Genomic DNA, 21,242 nt, shown 5'->3' on the forward strand with positions numbered 1-21,242 from the left:
TAAGGCTGACTGGCCCATTTACAAATCTGTGTATTTTATAACATGTTAGTTCCTGTGTGTTGTGTGCTGCAGGCACGAGCTCCTAACTCTGCTGTAGTGGTTGTGGGAACTCATTTGGATCTCATCGACACTAAGTTTCGCACCGAGAGACTGGCCACACTGAGAGCTCATATTCTGGCTCTTTGCCGATCCCCATCAGGGGCTCGAGCATCTGGCTACCCTGACATCACCTGGAAACGCCTGCAGTAAGCATACATTTTACATTTTGTTGTTTGTTACCCTGTACTGATAAGAAGAAGCTGCATTTTTTGTGTATGCTTCATACCAATTATGGTAGTATCAGTAGTATCAGCTTAAGAAACTCTGTAGAATGTATTCAAGTGAGTATGTGTGTCTTGGTATTCAGCGAGGTGTCATGTAAGACCCTGGAGGGTGTGGATGGGCTGAAGAAGCTGATCTACCAGGTGGCTCTCTCCATGAAAGACAGCAGCAGCTCAGCCTGTGGCAGTAAACTGCTGGGCAGACTGGTGAGTGGGCACTCTACACTGTGTGTCTGTGCAGAGAAAGTTTCACATAGAACAACACAGCCAAACTATTTACTTACTGAATATAAACAGTACTGCATGCACATTTCCCTGTTGTATCTTCAAAAACATCATTATGTAGGATGGATCCAATCACTTCCATTAAGCCCTGATCGTCCAAAAGTCAAAATTTTTTCATCTTACAAAATATTCAGCTTCAGTCCATAGACAACTTTTTCGCTGCCGTCAGAAAAATGTTTGCTGTCCAGCTTTCTGCGCTCGGGGAAAAGCACGTTACATGTGCCATCCTGTTAGGTGGTGCAGCGCGTTTGTATTTATTAAAAAAATAGATCAACCCCTTTAATCTGATGAATCACGTTGTACAAGTATGTTGGAAACATTCTTCAAATGCATTGAATTCCAAAAATGTTTTATTGAAGTTTATAATTATTCTATAAATGTTACTTCAATGGCTGCAAGAAATAGCCCAACAGGAGGTTACAGTCTGTGATGTATTTTCATGAATAAGAATGTTTCAAAAACACAAACTGCTCCATGGAAATGGCTGGGTAATCTTTCATCGATGAGCACCATGTGTTGTCACCTGATTTGATCACATTGTAAATGTCTATGTCAGATCTACTTTTTGTATAACATCTGCTCAAACATCATAATCACATAACAGTAAATAACAAGAGAAACCGACAATCACACCAAGGAAAACACCTCTACTGAAGAATCATTAACAGGTCTTCTAAGGTTAGCTCCTGGACCTGTTTGGTCTAAAGACTGCTAGTTTAGATCATGAACCTGTCAAAAATGATCATGTATTTATAATGTCCAAGATGTTAGTCTGAAACACAGGCAAATTTTCACTCTTGTCTCTTCCTCCAGATCCCCAGAAGCTACCTGACACTTCAGGAAGCAGTGATAGCGGAGAAGCAGAGGCGAGATGCCGAGAGAGAGGTCCAGTACCTAACTGAAGCCCAGCTGGACTGCATTGTTGAGCAGAACCCAGGAAGTGACATCAGAGACTATGAGGACCTGCAGACTGGTAATGTCTAGAGAACACCTGGAATGTGAAAATCCTGACAGCAGCCTAGAATCATTTCCTTGCACAAAAGTGTTTATGCGAGTTATTTAAAACGTTTATTTGAGAGATCTTGTCAGTCCAGTTCAGATTTGCTTTACTGTTACAACAACAGTATTGCCAAAGCATCGTGAGTCAGTGAAAGAATATGAGTAAATGTAACAATAAAAGAGCAGCACAGCCTTGTTTACAATATAAGCAAGAATTAAAGTAGGGCTACACTCCACCCATATCATGAACGTGGAGATCACGGTCTTTATGATTTTAGAACTATTTGTTAGTCAGGTTTCTCGTTAAGAACATAATTCTATTGCTTTGCTTATTCAGCAGCAAAAGAAATGTGCTACATTGCTCATCACTTTATTTTCATTAGTCAGCAGTACGCTCTGTCAAAGGTGCCTTTAAACATCTCCAAATTCTCCACAACACATTGTGTATTTTGTTTTTAGCTGTCAGACTGAAGATTACACCCCTGACTGCAGCGTTCATGAAGTAATGCATGCTCTGATCACTCTCCTCTTTTTATGCAACCACATCCAGCCATCAACTTCTTGATCGAGACGGGGACCCTGCTGCACTTTCCGGACACCAGTCATGGCCTGTGTACTCTCTACTTCCTGTGTCCTGCATGGTTATCGGAATGCCTAGAGAGGATCATGCACCTCAAGTCCTCTCGCTCTGTAGCCAGGAATGGAGTTATCCGAGCTGAGGACCTCAGGGTGAGCTTACATTTCAGGGAAGTTACCGTTTTGTCTTTCTGAGTTGTCTAATGTGTGATTGATGATACTGATTTCCTGTGCTGAAGATGTTATTGGTAGGAACGGGGTTCACGCAGCAGACAGAGGAGCAGTATTTCCAGTTTCTTACCAAGTTTGAGATTGCTCTCCCTGTGGCCAACAACAGGTAAACTGTTGTCTAATTGATACGAATACTCAGTTTCTGTAAATTTTGCAATTTTTTTCTTGCTTCATAAGCACACATCTAGCTATTCTTTTAGTATAGCAGAGGTCCCAAACTAGGAAATCTTTTTCTATTCCCACAGTTTTTGTACTGTACAGTTTATGCCATCAAAAGATGTAGCACTGCTAGCCATGCAGAATCCCCTCCCATGCACCTTGCAAACAGCCAGAATCACCATAGCACCCACTTAACACCCAGCTGGAAATGAACCAGCAACCATCACACACACACACACACACACACACACACTCCTCTAGTGACAACCTAAAACACTGTGGCAATCACCTTACAGACAGTTATCACCCAGCAAACTAACTGCCACACAGAAAACACTTCACACCTTAGCAACTACATACAGTATATAGACAAAGGTATTGGGACACACCTCTTTATTATAGAGTGCAGGTGTGGTATGGGGCTGTTTTTCAGGGGTTGTGCTCAGCCCCCTACTTCCAGTGAAGGCAAATCTTAATGCTTCAGCACACCAAGACATTTTGGACAATGCTATGCTTCCAAGTCTTGACTGGAGAACTTGACTGGCCCACACAGAGTCCTGACCTCAACCCCATCAAACACCTTTGGGATAAACTGGAAAGGAGACTGTGAGCCAGGCCTTTTGATCCAACATCAGTGCCCAACCACACAAATGCTCTACTGCATGAATGGGCAGAAATTCAAACACTCCAAAATCTTGTGGAAAGTCTTCCCAGAAGAGTGGAAGCTGTTAGAGCTGCAAAGCTGTCTGTGTATTTGGAATGTGATGTCATTAACATCCCTGTTGGTGTAATGGTCCAGTGTCCCAATCCATTTAGTGTAGCATCCATATCCTACCTAACAGTTAATTTATCAGCAGGAAGCAATTCACAAGGTACCACTTAAAATGAGCAAATTAGTAGCTGATGTGAAAGCAACAGACTCGCAACAGAAAAAAACCTGATACAAGCAGCACACACACCCCTAAAATTTCCACGTTTCCTGTCCTCTTGCCGCAGCTATCTGCTGCCACACCTTCTTCCCTACAAGCCAGCTGTAGACATCCATGGCTTTCGGCAGCAGACCAACAACACCCTGCAGCGCCTTGTGAAGATGAGCTTTGTACCTGCTGGATTTTGGGAGCGCTTCATCGCCAGAATGCTCATCAGCCTCACAGAGATGGACCTGCAGGTACTGAAACCAACAGATTCTCATCATGCACCTTTTTGTACCTAAGACACTTTAAGGTTTTTACTTTCGTGGCTTGAAAATTTTGTGTTTATGCAGTCATTTGAGCCCAAAAGAAACACCAGGAACCAGCGCAACAGGAACTCTGTGATCTACAGCTTTGCTGGAACCCAGCAGAGGAGCCGTTGTAGCACCTTCAGAGTCCGACGCAGCCAGACCATCTACTGGAAGGAAGGGCTGCTGGTCACTTTTGATGGAGGTTACCTCAGGTCAGAATTGTGTTTACAAGAAAGGGGGCTGAAAATGAGAGAAAATGCTTAATGAGTGAGGAAAGGATTTTTGGTAAGTGTGGTCTTGTAAAGAAGGTTTTGAATATTGGGAACAAGTGGTATGTGCATCTTAATGTCTTAAACTCGTGATATTTTTAGCTTTGGCGGCAATTTTTATAATATTTGTGGGAAATTGAGTGTTAGTCATATAATTTCTTATGAAGCATAATGTACAAAATTATAAGAGTAGGTTAAACTCTCTGTAGTGAAATTCAGCAGAAATAAATGCAACTGATAAGCAACTGAAACACATGAGATGTTCAGATGGAACTTTGAATGAGACGGTGACAGGCTTGTGTCTCTGCAGCGTGGAGTCATCGGATGTCAACTGGAAGAGGAAGAAGAGCGGAGGCATAAAGATCATCTGCCAGTCAGAAATGAGAGATTTCTCTGCCATGGCCTTCATCACAGATCACGTCACCTCTCTGATCGAGCAGTGGTTCCCTGGTCAGTGCGCTGCTCTCACTGTGTGTGGACCAGTGACCCAGCTGTTGAGAACCACCTTTAAAAACATGTTGCTTGAACAGATTCTTAGTGTTGTGGCCTTAGTCTTTGATCAAGGTTACATAGTTTTATTGATATCATTCTACATTTAATTTGGTGATTTGAGTTTTTGTAAAACTTTGTCTTTACCTTTAAAGTTTGACTCATTTATTAGATGAAGAAAACAAGTTTGCCCAAAAAGCATTTGTATTAATAACGTTTATTGGTAATGTAAGTTCATTACCAATAAACATTCTTATTTTGATATCTGTTTCAAAAAATAAACACATTGGCAACAATATTAATCAGTCACTCACTATAAAACTGTTTGAGATACAAATATAAAAATCCAAAAAACTAACCAGTATAAACAGGAATTGTCAGACATCTTTTCTTTTATATTTGGAGCTCACACTTATAATTATGATGTTCACATGAGTCATACCAAAACCACATTACTTGACAGAGCAAGTTAAAGAAAACCTGATCCATAAATAATCCACTGTTACACTTATGGGCAGCACAGATGTTGTAAAAGGACCGTTGTATCCAGCAAGCAATTTCATTTTTTTTTAGCAGTAGAGAAACCACCCCTAGCGAGAGAATATTTTATATCTAAGACAAAACTGACAGAGATGTTGGATTTACAGAGGAAAAAAAATCAAAGAGGTCCAGTTCAGCGCTGCATAAAATATTGAATTTTTTTGTGGAGTTGGTATGTTTGCTCAAAAGAAGCTCTGTGCTTTGACAAGTAGCAGTGCTTCACCCCCTTTAATAAGCAGAAAGGTCTCAGATACACTATATGGACAAAAGTATATGGACAAAGACTTTAATGCATTGCATTCTAAATGCATAGACAGCTTTCAGCTATAACAACTTCCACTCTTCTGGGAAGGCTTTCCACAAGATTTTGGAACTGATGTTGGCCATAAAGCCTGGCTCATAATTTCTGTTCCAGTTCATCCCAAGGGTGTTTGATGGGGTTGAGGTCAGGACTCTGTGTGGGTCAGTCAAGTTCTTCCACACCAAACTCATCCAGCCATGTCTTTATGGAGCTTTGCTTTGTGCACTGGGGCACAGTCATGCTGGAATAGAAAAGAGTCTTCAACAAACTGTTGGCACAAAGTTGAAAGCATAGCATTGTCCAAAATGTCTTGGTATGCTGAAGCATTAAGGGTTCCCTTCACTGGAAGTAAGGGGCCGAGCCCAACCCCTGAAAAACAACCCCATACCACACCTGAATTCAATAATAGAGAGGTGTGTCCCAGTACTTTTGTCTATATACTGTATGTAGTTGCTACCACCTTTGGGATACTCGTTCTCATGCATTGTACAAGATATTGCAACATGTTGCTGTGTTTAATTACTGCAACGAGAACCTTCAGTGTGATCACTGTAACATGTTGAGCCAAATCAGAACACATTTCAGCATGGCAATAAAACCATCAGCCATACATTAAATATGTAGCTTTTCCTATCTAATGTATTGCTTCTTCTCTTTCTCACCAAAGGTTAATAGTTCATGCAGTGATGGTCTTTATTTCAGACAAGGCAAGACAATCAATCAGACAGTATTTTGGGGAGCTCTGCACAATCTAGCTCTGGTTTAGAATCCACCAATTGCTGAAAAAAATCTTGTTCTGTATCTGCTAAATGTTCCACTACATTACCCAGATAGGCACTAATCTTGTCTGTCTGCTATTTGTTACTGGGGAGGAGAAGAGTGTGTTTATCAGAGATCTTTCAGCTGCCTGCATCTGTTCGTTAATGAGAACCAAATCCCTGAATTTGGGATCTGTAAAACCAAGACAATGAGCTGACTGATGCTAAAAACCTATGTAGAGCTGAAGTTCAGGTTGAAAGGCTGACTTTTAGTTTAAAACTGACAGACTTTTTTCTTTTTTTTACATTATTTCAGAGATGCTGCTCATATCCTTCAAGTACTACTGTGTTCTTGTAGACAGAATCACGAAATGATCTGCTATCAGAGAGTTTTCGCTAAAATCAGATTTGTATGATGTGTGTATTCTGTACTGAGTGGACAAGAAAGCACTCTATATGTCAAAGCGATGACTGGAGAAAGCTCATTACATTACAACATCTTTGTCAGTCTCTTGTAGTGCTTAAAATGAAGTTTTTGCTTTCAGAAGTATTTACCTTCAGTGTAGGAATACATTTATATCTATACATAAGTATTTCAAAAAGTGAAACTGCTGGCATTCTGTCCTCTCAGACAACATTAACCTGAAGAGCATTTTATAAAAGCAAAGAGGGAAGTCTAATTTTCAGTTCTCCAGTGAGCAACAGATCATGTACATTTGTTTTGTCCTTGTGTCCTTTAGCTCTGACAGCCAGTGAAAGTGATGGGAGTCTCCTCATAGAGCAGTACGCACCCTGTCCCCTCTGTGCCTCGCTGGGCCAACAGAAGCAGGCCAAAAACCAAGCCGGCCAGCCCAGCCGGATCGAAGAGAGAGAAGGATATGGAGAAGATGAGGATGGAGGAGGAGGAGGGGGTTCAGGGGTTCATTACTTTAACATGGAGGACTGTGTTCTGGCTGCAGTGGAGAAGGACCACATCAGCTGCCCTCAGCACCCTGACCAGCCAGTCAGCCTTCAGGAGCTGGTCCCAGAACTCTTCATGACGGACTTCCCTTCACGGTAACCTCTCAACATTTAATCAACCATTTCATTTCACAGACTGAAACTTGCTTCTATTGACTTAATGTCAGAGAATGTTTGGTGTGGATGGGGTCAGGAAAGGTGCAATGGTTGAAGGTGGCAAAGCTCTCTTTAGGAATCTGTGTTGCTGTGTGTTTAATAAGGTATATGTATACACAGTAATCAGTATCATGCCTTGTACTGTTAAAGCCACAACAAACATTTTTCCATTCCACGTATTTAAGAAGAAAAATGCTTTCAACAGTAAAGCTGATTTTAAAAATAGTGCTTATACTAAATCTTTCTTCCAACCTGAAGCTGTCACACTAATCTGCTATACAGTCTGTTTGTCTTACTGTCTATTAAAGCACTAGTAATGCATTAGATCTGTTAGACCAAATTTAAAAATAAAGGAATTACTAGTATTCATTGATGTTCAGATATGTATCGTGTGGGACATTCACGATGTGGTTGGCAAACTGTGTGAACAGTTGCTATAACTGACTATTATCTGTTGCATTTAAGATATAACAAGAAATGTGTCTGAGATGTTTTTCAGTCATCTGACACACTGACTGCATGGCTGGCTAGATGGAAAAAGTTAAATTATTGTACCAGAAGCTTAAAATCAATGTATTATGAGAAAGATTAGCATACACATGCTGTAACCAAAACAAACAAATTAGGTGAAAATGTGTAATTTCACAACAAGTTATTTAGGTACCCTAACTTCAGACTCTGAGTATCACTAGTGTGTTAATTCCTTGCGTGGCTTCACATCACGGAAAAACTTTAGTCCAGGCCCACCTGCTGTGTGGGCCCCACTCATGGTTCCATGGAGCCAGTGGAGCTCAGACCTTTGAGAGCTGCACCTGTATTCATGGAATCTGGACTTATGATAATTAACTAACTTGCTATTTTGTATAGGCTTTGCCTTCTAACACTATAACTTGCAGGATAGAGGCAAAGCAGGATTTAGTCAGTGCCACACTGGCTCTGTACAGTACCACAAGCACAAACACACTGCACAAAAAGTAAAATCCACAGTCTGTCCTGCCCGGGCCAAGGCATCATGCTTGATGATGCATCTCAAAACCGACATATGCCCTGATGGTTCAGCATAGTAGAATGTTTAAAACTCTCCATGATGGGATGAACGCTGGGAACAAATAAAGCCTACTGCTATGAGGAAGTGAGGACAAATCTTACATAGTTAAACAGTCCAGCATGGCGCAGAGTAGGAGAAACAACATATCTCCATATGCCATCAAGCAGGGGAGAGGCAGAGAGTAGGCAGCAGACAAACCAGTCTACTCAGACAAAACTCTCAGTGCAGAGTGCTACAATGAGAAATGGGAGACATCCCACACATAAAAATGGATGAAGGAACAAGGAGAAGACCAAGAAGCCACAGTGCAAGTGTCTTCACTTGTCATTGCTTTGTACAGATTCCCTGGTGGACTGTGCTCTGATGCCCACCAGAGTGTCCACTGTAGAGGAGAGAAAAGCCTGTGAAATGGTCTCACACAGCCAGCGTGACAAGTGCCGTGTAGACAAGGGAAGTCCCTGAGAAGGCTCCCTGTAGCGCAGAAGCTGGGAACAGCTGTGCACGCAGTGTAAAAAGACAGCACACACCCCGCACGCAGAAGATGAGATGTGACTTCCTCCTCAGATTTGTCTTTGGAGAGGTCCAGCCTCTGCCCAAGGGCCCTGCCCCGCAGAGTCAACAGCTGGCCATTGGCCAATGTTGGCAACATCATGGAGCATCTGTGGCGTGCAGGTGTTCCTGCATTGTTGGCACTAGTTGGCAGCTTTTCGATCAACTGACCGTGGTGAATCGACAGCAAAGCCCATTAGAGACAAATCATTCTGATTGGCTGTTCAGCTAAGCAGGAGAAGACAACTGGAAATGAGGAAAGCAAGAAAACAACAAAGCAAGCCTTGGACCAAAAGGGCTGAGGGCAAGCTTCCCGAGGTTGCATTATGCACAAGCTGCCAACCAGGCTCTGCTGGGGAGGAGGTACGTACAGCAGGAGTAAGATTTTGCTGTTTAGGAGACAGAGGGTCATAAGCATGACTTTCAGGTGCCTTCACACTCACACACACCAAAAGATGACGATGGGAGACACTGAGCTCAGGCGGAGGCGTGTCCACTGTCCACACGCTGCATGATGGCAACACCTGTGGGCTGATAGTGTGTGGCAGAGTGCTACCTGTGCTACCAGCCAACCAAGAGGTTAGCGACTGTTTGCTCGCACAGTGTGGAAGATGTGTATGTTACAGCTGCGGCTGAATCGATTCAGGGGCCAGGACTGGATTTTTACAGGAACACGCTCTTTAAGCGACAAAGTTTGTGTTTTGTTTTAAAACAGACACAACATTAATGACATCACACCATCATTGCCTCCTACTCTGTTTTCGTGGTGCCTCCTGTGGAGGATTGAACAAGGAGCAAGACCGCTCAGCTGGACCTGTCCAAAGTGCTGGGAGTGCAGGAGGGAGACATAGCTGCTGGATCTATGAGTGGATCTATGGGCAACCCTCAGGGTGAACCATGAATTGATGATTCATGTCCAGCGTCTCCTTGGCTCGAGCATGACTCCTGTACCAGCCACACATCCTCAGCTGTAGCAGTGAAAGTATCCACTCTCTACTGCTTCTCAGCCTGAGGAAGCCGAGCACAGAACAGGCACACCTCCTGCAAAGTCAGAGCCGGACCAACATGTTCTGGACCCGGGCAGGACTCACAGTGGGCGTGCTGCAGGTCTAAGGACACAATGTTTTGGGGCCCACACATCAGGTGCACGTGAATTAAAGGTTTTTGATGCTGTGAGGGAGACGTTCCCATAATGTTTCTTTTGTTTTTTTTTTGAATCACATTGTTCAGGACGTAAACCTATCAGTCACAATATTAAAATGATAATAAATAAAATGTATCACATATTCACAATGCAATGTTCTCTGGGGAAACCATGGATTCGGGTAATCATGTGGATGTTTTTCTGAGCCTTAAACCTTTAGGCCCCACCTGACCTGTCAGGGGAAGGACACAGGACCTCATCAGACTGGTCACATGAGAAGAGATTTATAAACAGAAATGATTATTTTGCTGTAATAATTGTTATCCTCACCAAATGGTCAAATTTTCATACATTATGAGAATTTTAGCTTTTTAGTTTTTTCCCTAAGCTTCAGAGTGTGACGTGCTCGTTGACTTTTTGGTAACTGCTACACACTCACACACATACACACACATGCACACATATACACGCACTGACAGTCAACAGCTCTCAAGGGTTTTGGCTGTATAATGACTTTCAGCTGATTTGTTTCCAGTGACAACATCTGTTGATTTATTGTCAGGGCTCAAGGGTAACCGCCACTCCTTTAACTATTGGAACAAATATACAGCCTGTCTCTGTGTCCTACACACACACACACGCACAGACACTTCATGAAGTACTGCGCACACACTGTGTTTATGCGAGGTTGGGGGTGGGGGCGTGGGTGGTCAGTTGTGCAAGATTATCTGTGCCTCTTTCAAATAGCACAGAGCCATGGAATTGTTTGCTGCAACAGTTAAACAGCCTCTGCAAATATTAGTACAACTGCAAATGTTTTGTACTCTAGGTCTTAAAGAATGTAAGATAGCTGGATGCCAGTGAAAGAGTGGCGATTAGTTCAATTAGTTTTGTCCAATATCAGCCTTTTGTTCAAAATCTGATGGCAGACGATGGAGCATTAAGCACTAAGCACTATACTACACTCTTGGACTCTAGACTTTAACAGCGTTTCCTCGATAATCCCTCAGGGTTTGACTAACACCTGGACAAATCCTTGCCATCCCCATACAATTGAAACATTCACTTCTCCAGTATATAGGATGAAACTTTAGATACAACTCGGCACCCGGAAATATTTGTACTCTGCTCAGCTCTGTCTCATCTGTGAGCGAGGAAGCTAACATTTTGCTAGTCAGTACCTTTGCGTATGGCTGACAAATAGTAAATATGATTTGACCGTATGTTTAACAGCAAGATTAGCTAGCTATCCAGCCATGTCTTTGTCCCCAAATCAATGTCAGGACCTTCAACAACAGTAGTATTTATACACATAGTTGAAAAGACAGCTATATATACATTAAAAAGTTTGTGTGTGTGTGTGTGTGTGTGTTTTAGGCTCTTTATGGACAGGGCCCAATTGGAGTACTCTGAGGAGGAGAATAACATCCTTGGCCAGGGAGGCAGTGGGACCATCATCTACCGAGCACGATATCGTGACCAGCCAGTGGCCATCAAACGCTTCCACTTCAAGAAGTGTCCCCAGCAGAGCATCAGCAGCGACACAGGTACAGAGGCATTTCTTCTTTTTGTTTTGGAACCATCTGGCATCACTACTAAATCCAACCCAGTTTTTTAATGTTAAAAAACATGTAAAAAGCTCCCAAAGGAGCATTTAGATTGTCTGTGCATTGAAAGTCTGTATTACAAAACCACTACATTTATTGAAATTACCTGCAATTATAATATGTACTAGGGATGCCTCCATCGAGGTTTTTTGGCTCTAACTGTTGATAAGAGATCATTAAAAGATTAACAGGACAAAAGTAACTCCTGAAAGTGTTTGTGTGACGTGATCCAGAGGCGAGAGGATGTTTCGCTTTGGTGGATTTGTTGGAACTGCAAAAACACACTCCATCCTCTCGTGGTTGCACAGTGGTGTTCCCTCAGTTCACAGGCTCTCACCTCCAGTATGGTCTTTGTCTGAGACCAAACACCAACTGCAGAGAACGCTAACCGGACAACAGAGTCGTTGAATTTCTTGGAATTTCACACAGTTAATCAGCAACATCTGTTTTGATATTTGTCATTTTAAAGGGTGACTGTGGTGGTTACCTCCCCCTAAAATGAGAAGCTGTTACCTGAACATCTTGTACACTGCACTTTGCTAATAATAGCTAGCATTGTAGCTATATACATACAGAAATATATATATATATTAAATAGTAACAATGAGTACTATTCAAATGTCAGATGTGTATTTTGAATACTAATTTTAGGAAATCTTGCCCTTCTACCCAGGGCCTTTTGTCTCTAAAGTGGGATGAGAGAAACAAACACTCAGCGTGGGTTTCGATTGACGTTAAGCAGGATAGCTAGGCTAGCTGCTCGCCCACTGCACTGCACCATTTGCATAAGCTTGCATCTGCCCTGCCCTGCCTTTTTACATTATCGGCTATGATACAGTTTGTCTTGCTTTGGTGTTTCCTGGTTGTACACACGGCTGTTCAGAAAGTGCTGTGTAAGTGTCAGTGCTGTGTCTTGATCTCCTGTTCCTTTGTTCATCCCCTCAGACACCATGGTGAAACATCTGCAGTCTGCAGATGCTTGTCGGAGCTTCTCTGAATTTCGCCAGGAGGCCAGTATGTTGCACTCTCTCCAGCATCCCTGCATTGTCTCTCTGGTGGGCATCAGCATCCATCCGCTCTGCTTTGCCCTGCAGTTAGCCCCCCTGGGCAGCCTCAACACTGTTCTGGCAGAGAAGCACAAAGGCAAAGGTATGTTGTGTGAATTCCCACATGAAGTAGGTCTTAAAGTCTGTGTCTCTGTAAGTGGAACATGAAGTTATGTTTTGTTATTGTAGGTTCCAGCTACATGCCCCTTGGTCACATGTTGACCTTCAAAGTAGCCTATCAGATTGCCACAGGACTGGCGTACCTTCACAGGAAGAGCATCATCTTCTGTGACCTCAAATCTGACAACATTCTGGTGTGGTCTCTCGAGGTCTGTGTATGAATTGCTATAAGAAAGCCACACATGTCATACATACATTCACACTTCATCAAGACGGAAACAGGCATTCAAATATTATAAATACATAATTGACTCGTAAACAAAGCCAGGCTTGCTATTTCTGTCATTTGGTTCAGCTTGTTGTTGAATTTGTCTTCTCCCAGGTGCAGAATCCAGTCAACATCAAACTGTCTGACTATGGCATTTCTCGACAATCCTTCCACGAGGGGGCTCTGGGGGTGGAAGGTACACCAGGTTATCAGGCTCCCGAGGTCCGACCAGGCATCGTTTATGATGAGAAAGTACTGACCTCCTCTTTTTAACCCACATTATGTTACATGCATTGTCATTTTATGAATCTTGTGTCTTTGCTAGACTTATTGTGATGCACCGTCCCCAGTTAGCTACGGGGCATATTGTAAAGTTGGTGATCTGTCTGTTGGCAAGCAGTTTGCAAATTACCTTGCAGATTTCCATCACATTAAGTGTTAACAGTCAGCTAAATTCACGTTACAAATGAAATTCCTAACAAAAAAACTATTAAGATAAAATATACTTCAATTATCACTTAAAATCTGGTCTTTCTGCTTCTACCAGCACAGAAACGTTGGTATAGCTGCAACACATCTTCGAAAGACACTCAACCAATCCATTACTGCCGCCAGTGATGTTCCATCAGCTTTTCAGAACTATTGTGTTTGCCAACAGCAGAATAACAGCCAGATTTCTGGGGAAGCAAAGTGTGCCTACCAGGCAGGCTAGTTACGTAGTGATGTTCAACTAAAGCCTTAACAAGGCATTCCAACAGATGGACCTGCGTGTCCAAAACCCATTATGTGGACTCAGACCAGAGCGCACTACCCCCAAATAGGCCTACCTATTTTAAACTACATAAATAAAGTCATGAAAATGAGGCGAGATATTATCGACAAGTCATGGAAAAGATTTGAAAATTCATTAGTAAAAATGTGTGAGGCCCAACAAATTATGTAAGAAATGATATTGTTACAAGTCAAAACAAAATCAAATTAGGACACTTAAGAGAGAGAGAAGAGAGAAAAGCAAAGCAAAGCAAAGAGAAGAAGCAAACACAAAGAAATATTGCAAAAACGAAACTAAAATTATGTCTGTTTAGAAAAAAACACTAGGAGCCTACCTAACTGTAATATGTATTGAAGGTACACTGTGCATACTGTACACAGACATACACTGTACAATAATGCAATTAGGTAATATTGTGTGCTGATTAATATTACCACATATATTTAAATAGATAAATAGATAAACCTATAGAAACCTATAGCTGCACCATCAGGTCAAAACTTGTATGCGCTGTATGTATCTGTGCAGAACAAATATCAAATTGTGATATACATAGTACTTCAAATAACAAACGGCCAGATTGTCAAGAAATGTACATCTTGCCATTTTGGATTCTTTATGAGTTTTCTTCTAATGCCACCATCAAGACACAATACAATCTACTCGAGAGCTTTAGATAACATTAGGTTTTAAATATTATCGTATTTACTGGGCTCAAATAAGACAATTGAAGAGACAGGCGTCCTCTGTTTCATGCTAGTGTTAATAATGTCCCCTTTCTCCGTGACATTATGAACAGTCTTATTTAGTTTATGCATTCCAAACTGAAGAGAGAAGGATTATCACAAAGAAAAAAAACAAGCTCAACTGGGTTTATTCCAGAGGGGTTTGTCACGGCCGCCGCATCCTCCATCTGCCGCTCAGAACTCCAACACATATGAACACGTGTGGAGGCACCCGATCCCAACATGGGACATATGTTGACGTAACAATAGAGGTGATCATTTAAGTGCTTAAATTAGTTTGATCCACTGATGGCTGAGCAGAAGGTGTTTCCCCTGCCTCAGTGTTTATTTTACTTGCCATTGCAGAAGATTTGCAGTTAGTTCACGGATTGTTTTGACTAGCTGCTTCCGCTCTGCAGCATGTTGCTTTAAAGTCTGATTGTTACCATATGTTAGCTTTGATGGCAAAGGAGAAAGAAAAGATACATGCGTGACACATATAGTGACTATTTTGGCATCCACACAAATCGAATTTCCCCAAAAACCGACTGCAGTCGAGGACTTGGTATAGTGCTGGTAGGAATTTCCTCGAAAGCCACAGCCTTACAAGAAGACCTTTTCCTTCAAAAATATATCAGGGAAGAAAATTTTAAGTAGATATTCAGTGCTTCAGTGTTTTTGACCTCCGTGTCACACAGGCATGAAATCCCCACAGAAAATTTGTATCAGTTTTCATGTCTCCATTACAGACTAAATGAATGAATACAGTAAAATCCCACTTTTGTCCTGTGTTGTTGGTAGATACTCTGAGGGAAATGGAAAGCAATCCAGTTGTCTTTGTAACAGGGCCACCAACAATAACCACACTTGGAAACACTGGATGAATTAAAAGATCAATTGGTTAACAAAATTGTTCATGATTATTTTAAGGGTTGTCACTTGTAAACCAGATTAATGGGGTAATTTTACATTATACTGTTGTCTCAGTTACACTATTTGGACAGTATATTGAATTGTACTGGTAGTATAATTAAGAAAATAGTCACATTACTGTGCATATGGCAGGTCATTGGTCTTGCTCTGGCCAGTGATATATGAATTCAATGCATATGTGTGCTCTCTGCTGACAGATTAGTGTTGTGTTAGTGTGATATGGCAGTCTGCTCTGAGCTCCTCCTCTCCCCAGGGAGGCTAGCTGTAATAGGGCTGACTGTTTTACCAGCCATTGCCTCTGCGGTGAGCAGAGAAAAATATCTTTAAGCCTCCAACTCCATTCATCAGCCCCTCTTGCACAAAGCCCGCTGATCTCAGCAAATCAAGCTCCTTTTCTCTTCTCCTGGGTGTTAATCTGACTTTGTGATGTGGTTTGGCTGTTCTAATGAGATGCAGACGAGGCTGGAAAGAGAATAAATGAAGGAGGGTGTAAAAGGGTTTAGCAGTATAAAAGGAAAGTAAGTCAAAATGGCCGTTAGTGTTTGGCAGCTGTGTGTGCGTATTTTTCAGCTGAGAATCTGGACAATACACTGTAAGTGTTTGTGGGCTTGGATAAATTCAGCAGTGCTGAGTGATGAGAATTAGGATGTAATGAGTGAAAGCACAGCCAGAATGAGAAGATACACTGTAGTATGCACTGCCACCATTCATTAAATCTGGTTTAAAAATAAAAGAATTCTTTCAGTTCTCATACGGATGAGGGGCTTCTATATTTGTACAAGGAATGTTGATGCGTTAATTTTGCACGACATCATGTCAGTTTTTTAACAATAGTTTTCTCTAAATGGGAAATAAAGACAACATGAAAGTCGAAACAACGATCTGTACTCATACACTTTGGCTACACAGTGTCCGAGCTAGGCAAATCAAGTCCAAAATATTCAAGGAAAACCTACTAGAGCCTGACCTGCGTAAATCAGTTTTCAAAAGAAGAGAACCAAGGATTATTAGACCTGATCCACAACAGACAGTCTTAGTGAGTAGAAAGGCATCTCAAGTTGGTCTGCGATGTGTGATAACATTGTTCAACATTGCGATGCCGGTATGATTTGAGATAAGTAAACAAATTTTCTGTCCTTCCTCAGCCATCATGCTGGTGCACCTCGCAGTCACCACTGAAATGACACCAGTAAACCTGAGGGTAACCAGCAGTTAGCTGAGACCTCATCTCTTGCCCAAGTGGCGCGAATGTGTGTCCCTTTCAGGACTCCATCTGACAGGTCAAATGTTCCAATGCTGAACATTTGACTTAAATAAAATAACCTTTCTCATGCGCAGCGTTTCAGGTAGTCTTTTGCGATTGGTTCATATTGCACATCACAATGACGTGACGATGTTTCTGACATCGTTCCGCAGGAGAGTTGGGAAAGTGGTTTATAGAATTCAGCAGCAAAACCAACGAGGTGATTTGTTATTAGGATTTTGAAGAGTTTGTCTGGTTTGAGTGATGCATGATCGTTGACCTTACGTCTGGGCAATTGGCCAGTACTGTGAAGGCCATGTTCACGCTCCACAAACTGACTGTATATAATACAATAGCTTATGTTTTGTGGTTGTCACACTGAGGGCAGGAGGATTTCCTTATATGAATACGCCATGGTGTTCCACATAACATACCACAGTCCAGTATATCTGGAGTCACTACAAAGTGATGTCACCACAGAAGTAGCTGAGTGCTTTTGGCATCACACTACTGTTTTTCTCTACAGTTATTCTGGGAATCTTCACAGGGGCTGAATCCCCCAGTCACTATCTGTGAGTGTTCAGAGACAGGAATGCACTCAGGTATTTTTGTCCTCAGATATGGGTTTCAAGGAGGTGATGAACAAGAAAAGAGGCAACAAAATTGGAGTCCGTCTTTGCTTTAAAAGCTTTAAGATGAATGAGCTCCAGAAGATAAGAGGAGACCAGGATAAGCTAATATCAAGCTAATATGTCAATCAATGACTCCATTATCATTATCAGTAAAAGTGAAGCAATCACTGCCATTCACCTCCTCCCCCATATTGACCTGCTGATAAGTATGTCATTATAGTTTGCCTCCAGCTATTAAAACACTTGAAACACTCGGTCACATATGGATTACACCTGTTTTTCTAGTTTCATGGAATGCCATGATTGCCTGATGGGTTTCTAAGGATTTCTGTGTGACTGCGTGATCATTTTTTGCTATATTCCTCATATTCACATTAACTTTACCCTCCACAGGAGTCATTTCCATTTCATCTTTGTTCTGTATTCATTATTTCATTTACACTCCTGACTTGTATTACATAATCAAACTTCAGCCACATTAATCCACAGTCTCTTTCATGTGTGACAACACTGCACAGAAATCAGGGGGCTTTTGTGAGATGTAACTGAAACCTGTCCTTGATGTTCCTTGTTTTTTTGTTTTTTTTCTTTTATCATCATCTCTTAAAGGTAGACATGTTCTCTTATGGTATGGTGCTGTATGAGCTGGTGTCCGGGCGGAGGCCAGCACTAGGACAACACCAGCTTCAGATAGTGAAAAAGCTTTCCAAAGGCATCCGGCCGGTGCTAGGCAGTCTGGAAGAGGTTCAGTTCTGCTGTCTCCACAGCATGCTGATTGAATGCTGGGACACCAAGCCTGAGAAGGTGAAGGCCTGCTTATTCACACTTTTTTTTTTTTTTTCATTTTGTCCAAAACACACTAGTTTCCTTGTTCACTTTGCTTGGTATGGAATAGACTGATGTGAATCTACTGCTGTGATTTAGATAGTGGATAAGCTGGAGAACCCTGAAAAGACATTAAAATATATACTCAGCCACCAGTATAAATATGGATTCTCATCCACCACCACAAAGAGCCAGGGTCATTACCTATGGCTTTGTTATGTGTTAAACTGAGCGAAACCGGTCATGTTTGTGGTTGGGGAGCCTGTGAAGCATGATGCCATTGGTCATATGGGATGGTATAGTATCCAGTGATGAAGTTTATTTAAGTAATATTTAAAATTACCCTGTGTGTGTGTGTGTGCGTGTGTGTGTGTGTGTGTGTGTGTGTGTGCGGGCAGAGGCCAACAGCCATGCAGTGTCTGAGGCAGATGCAGGAGCCGAGCTTCCCCTGCCTCAGGTATGTGTTGTCCTGTGACAGCCACTCGCAGCTCTTCCTGTCCCAGCTGCAGGGACACAGCGCTGTGTTCTGGAGCGGAGACAAGGATGACAGGTTTGTTCCAACTCTTTAGTTTGATAACAACTGATTTTCATTTTGCTCGAATGCAGAAAAACATCTTTCTGTTTATGGTCATACATGGCTCTACGCACGTTTAAAGTGCGTAATTACTCACTATTGGTCATTAACAGTTGATCTAATTGCTTGTGATGGAAAAGGTCTAAATGCACAGAAGTATCATATGGATGTCCTGGCTCATTGTTTTCCCCTGATCTTGGCTGGCACGACAATAGTCATGATTGCTTTTGCTGAAACAAAAACACCAGTGTTGATAAGGTATAATCATTTGATAAAGTACCATCCGTATATTGTATAATTGTATACGGCCGAACTGCTGGTGCCGTTTCTGGACTTAATCCACGTTGTTTGGTGGTGTAGAAATGCAGGAAATTTGTTTAAATTGCAGTTATTTTTCTGGGAAAGGACCCCTTGACGCCCCACTGATTAGCTAACTTTGCAAGTTTCCTCCCCCATTTTAAAACATAACCAGACACGCATCTACACCACGGGAATCATACACACACACAAACTTCTGACTAAGAGGGCTGCCAGGTGTCTGCAGTAATGGGCCTATTGTTTTCTGTGTGTGGCAGCAGGACTCCAGGTCAATCTCCTTACAATAAAAGCAGCTTTCATCCTTTCATACAGGTGGTGTTAATGACTGCTGCTGACTCCTGTAGAATTCTTCCTGCTGTTAACTCCTTCACTGTGTCGGGGGCTCCTTGCCTCCCTTCCCCCAACTCTCCCATTGCCCTTTACTAGACCTCAGGATCTGGGAATAGGCCATGGGAAGCAGTGACTCAGTTGTTCAAACAATGTCCACACTAACAATGTCAATCAGTTTGAACATTGATAAGATAAAGTAGAAACGTCACCTTCTTCTCGTAGTGTTTGCCTTCCACCCACACAAAGCTGGTGTACCACTCTCTTTAACAAATGAGGGCACAAATGCTCCATCTGACTGTTTTCAAAATGTCAGCAAACAGAACAGAAGATAAGAAGAGATGAAACTACACTATATGGACAAAAGTATTGGGACATCACACATTAAACCAACAGAGACTTTAATGGCATCACATTCTAAATACATAGACATTAATATGGAGTTAGTCCCTTTTTTCCATCTTTAACAGCGTCCACTGTTCTGGGAAGGCTTTTCACCAGATTTTGGGACTTTTTGCCCATTCATGCAGTAGAGCATTTGTGAGGTCAGGTACTGATGTTGGATCAAAAGGCCTGGCTCACAATCTCCATTCCAATTCATCCCAAAGGTGTTTGATGGGGTTGAGGTCAGGACTCTGTGTGGGCCAGTCAAGTTCTTCCACACCAAACTCATCCAGCCATGTCTTTATGGACTTTGTGCACTGGGACACAGTCATGCTGGAATAGAAAAGGACCTTCAACAAACTGTTGCCACAAAGTTGAAGCATAGCATTGTCCAAAATGTCTTGGTATGCTGAAGCATTAAGATTTCCCTTCACTGGAAGTAAGAGGCGGAGCCCAACCCCTGAAAGCCCCATACCTGAATTCAGTAATAAGTAATGTGTCACTGAAGATGTTGCCATTTGTTTTTAGATTTCTCATTATATACAATACACACTTCCAGTTCAACAAAATACAGACCCACAATATTGGATTGACAAAATAAATGTTCAGTTTTTGTAGTAATATGTGGTTTTTGTAGAGTCATTACGTTGATACTACATGCTTTGCATATTTGTTGAAAGCATAACATTACGTTAGATGAGATTATTGATTCCTCCTTGTAAGAAATGAGAAGTGACATTCACGAACTACACACATTACAGCACCTTTGAATATATGTGCAGACATCACCCAGCAGTGCACCACACTCACAGAGTCCAATAGGAAAGTCACACGAACAAATGGTTGGAAGTGTTTTAAAGAAGTCCCTAATTTATCCTAATTCTAAAACTTATCAAGAAGTGAAGCCAGAGTGAACACAATTGTCCATAGACATTGGTTTGAAAGCATGGCAAAAACTACAAAAGACTAAATCTCTAACCAAATAAATCAGTTTCTTTTAAATTTTCAGCATGTTTCTTATAACTTTCTGATCTTCCAGGGTTTTATCTACCTAAAATTAAAGTGTGTGTGTGCGTGTGTGGAAACTACAGGAACTACAGTGTGGTGAATGTGGAGAAGGGCCAGGTGGAGGTGAAGAGGATGTCCTGTCCAGGCAGTCGGATCAGCTGTCAGATGAAGATGGGTAACGCTCTGTGGATGGCCACTGAGGTACACACCACCTGAAACTACGTTTGTCATTTTCATGCAAAGGACTCATGTCATGTGACAGAGCCACACACCTCTGATGTTTGGCTCTCTTTTTTCAGTTAGGATGAGCCCGAATGGCCACCATGGCAGACACCATGTTTGCCACCTGGAATGCAGCTTGCTGGAAAAATTCATAGAAATATCCCAGAAAACAATTCTGAGTTTATCTATGAGTATGGCTATCAGTTGTTCATTGAAGTGTCACAAAGCCAGC

The 21,242-nt window shown here is 41.9% G+C and overlaps 1 protein-coding gene across 2 annotated transcripts in view; it reads left to right on the forward strand.

The window, feature by feature from the left end:
* The window catches only part of lrrk1 (leucine-rich repeat kinase 1), a 65,255-nt gene that overhangs the window by 36,511 nt on the left and 7,502 nt on the right, over nucleotides 1-21,242 (forward strand). For both annotated transcript variants that reach the window (XM_046391259.1, XM_046391346.1), the window contains exons 17-32: nucleotides 73-245; nucleotides 407-527; nucleotides 1,419-1,578; nucleotides 2,155-2,333; nucleotides 2,420-2,517; nucleotides 3,567-3,738; nucleotides 3,835-4,004; nucleotides 4,372-4,511; nucleotides 6,890-7,205; nucleotides 11,384-11,553; nucleotides 12,559-12,762; nucleotides 12,849-12,988; nucleotides 13,162-13,299; nucleotides 17,962-18,156; nucleotides 18,576-18,727; nucleotides 20,872-20,989. In XM_046391259.1, the coding sequence (XP_046247215.1) occupies nucleotides 73-245; nucleotides 407-527; nucleotides 1,419-1,578; nucleotides 2,155-2,333; nucleotides 2,420-2,517; nucleotides 3,567-3,738; nucleotides 3,835-4,004; nucleotides 4,372-4,511; nucleotides 6,890-7,205; nucleotides 11,384-11,553; nucleotides 12,559-12,762; nucleotides 12,849-12,988; nucleotides 13,162-13,299; nucleotides 17,962-18,156; nucleotides 18,576-18,727; nucleotides 20,872-20,989 (2,646 nt within the window). The remainder of the gene's footprint in view (nucleotides 1-72; nucleotides 246-406; nucleotides 528-1,418; nucleotides 1,579-2,154; nucleotides 2,334-2,419; nucleotides 2,518-3,566; nucleotides 3,739-3,834; nucleotides 4,005-4,371; nucleotides 4,512-6,889; nucleotides 7,206-11,383; nucleotides 11,554-12,558; nucleotides 12,763-12,848; nucleotides 12,989-13,161; nucleotides 13,300-17,961; nucleotides 18,157-18,575; nucleotides 18,728-20,871; nucleotides 20,990-21,242) is intronic.

The sequence above is a fragment of the Scatophagus argus genome, chromosome 1 (genome assembly GCF_020382885.2).
Source record: "Scatophagus argus isolate fScaArg1 chromosome 1, fScaArg1.pri, whole genome shotgun sequence".
NCBI classification, from domain to species: Eukaryota; Metazoa; Chordata; class Actinopteri; family Scatophagidae; genus Scatophagus; species Scatophagus argus.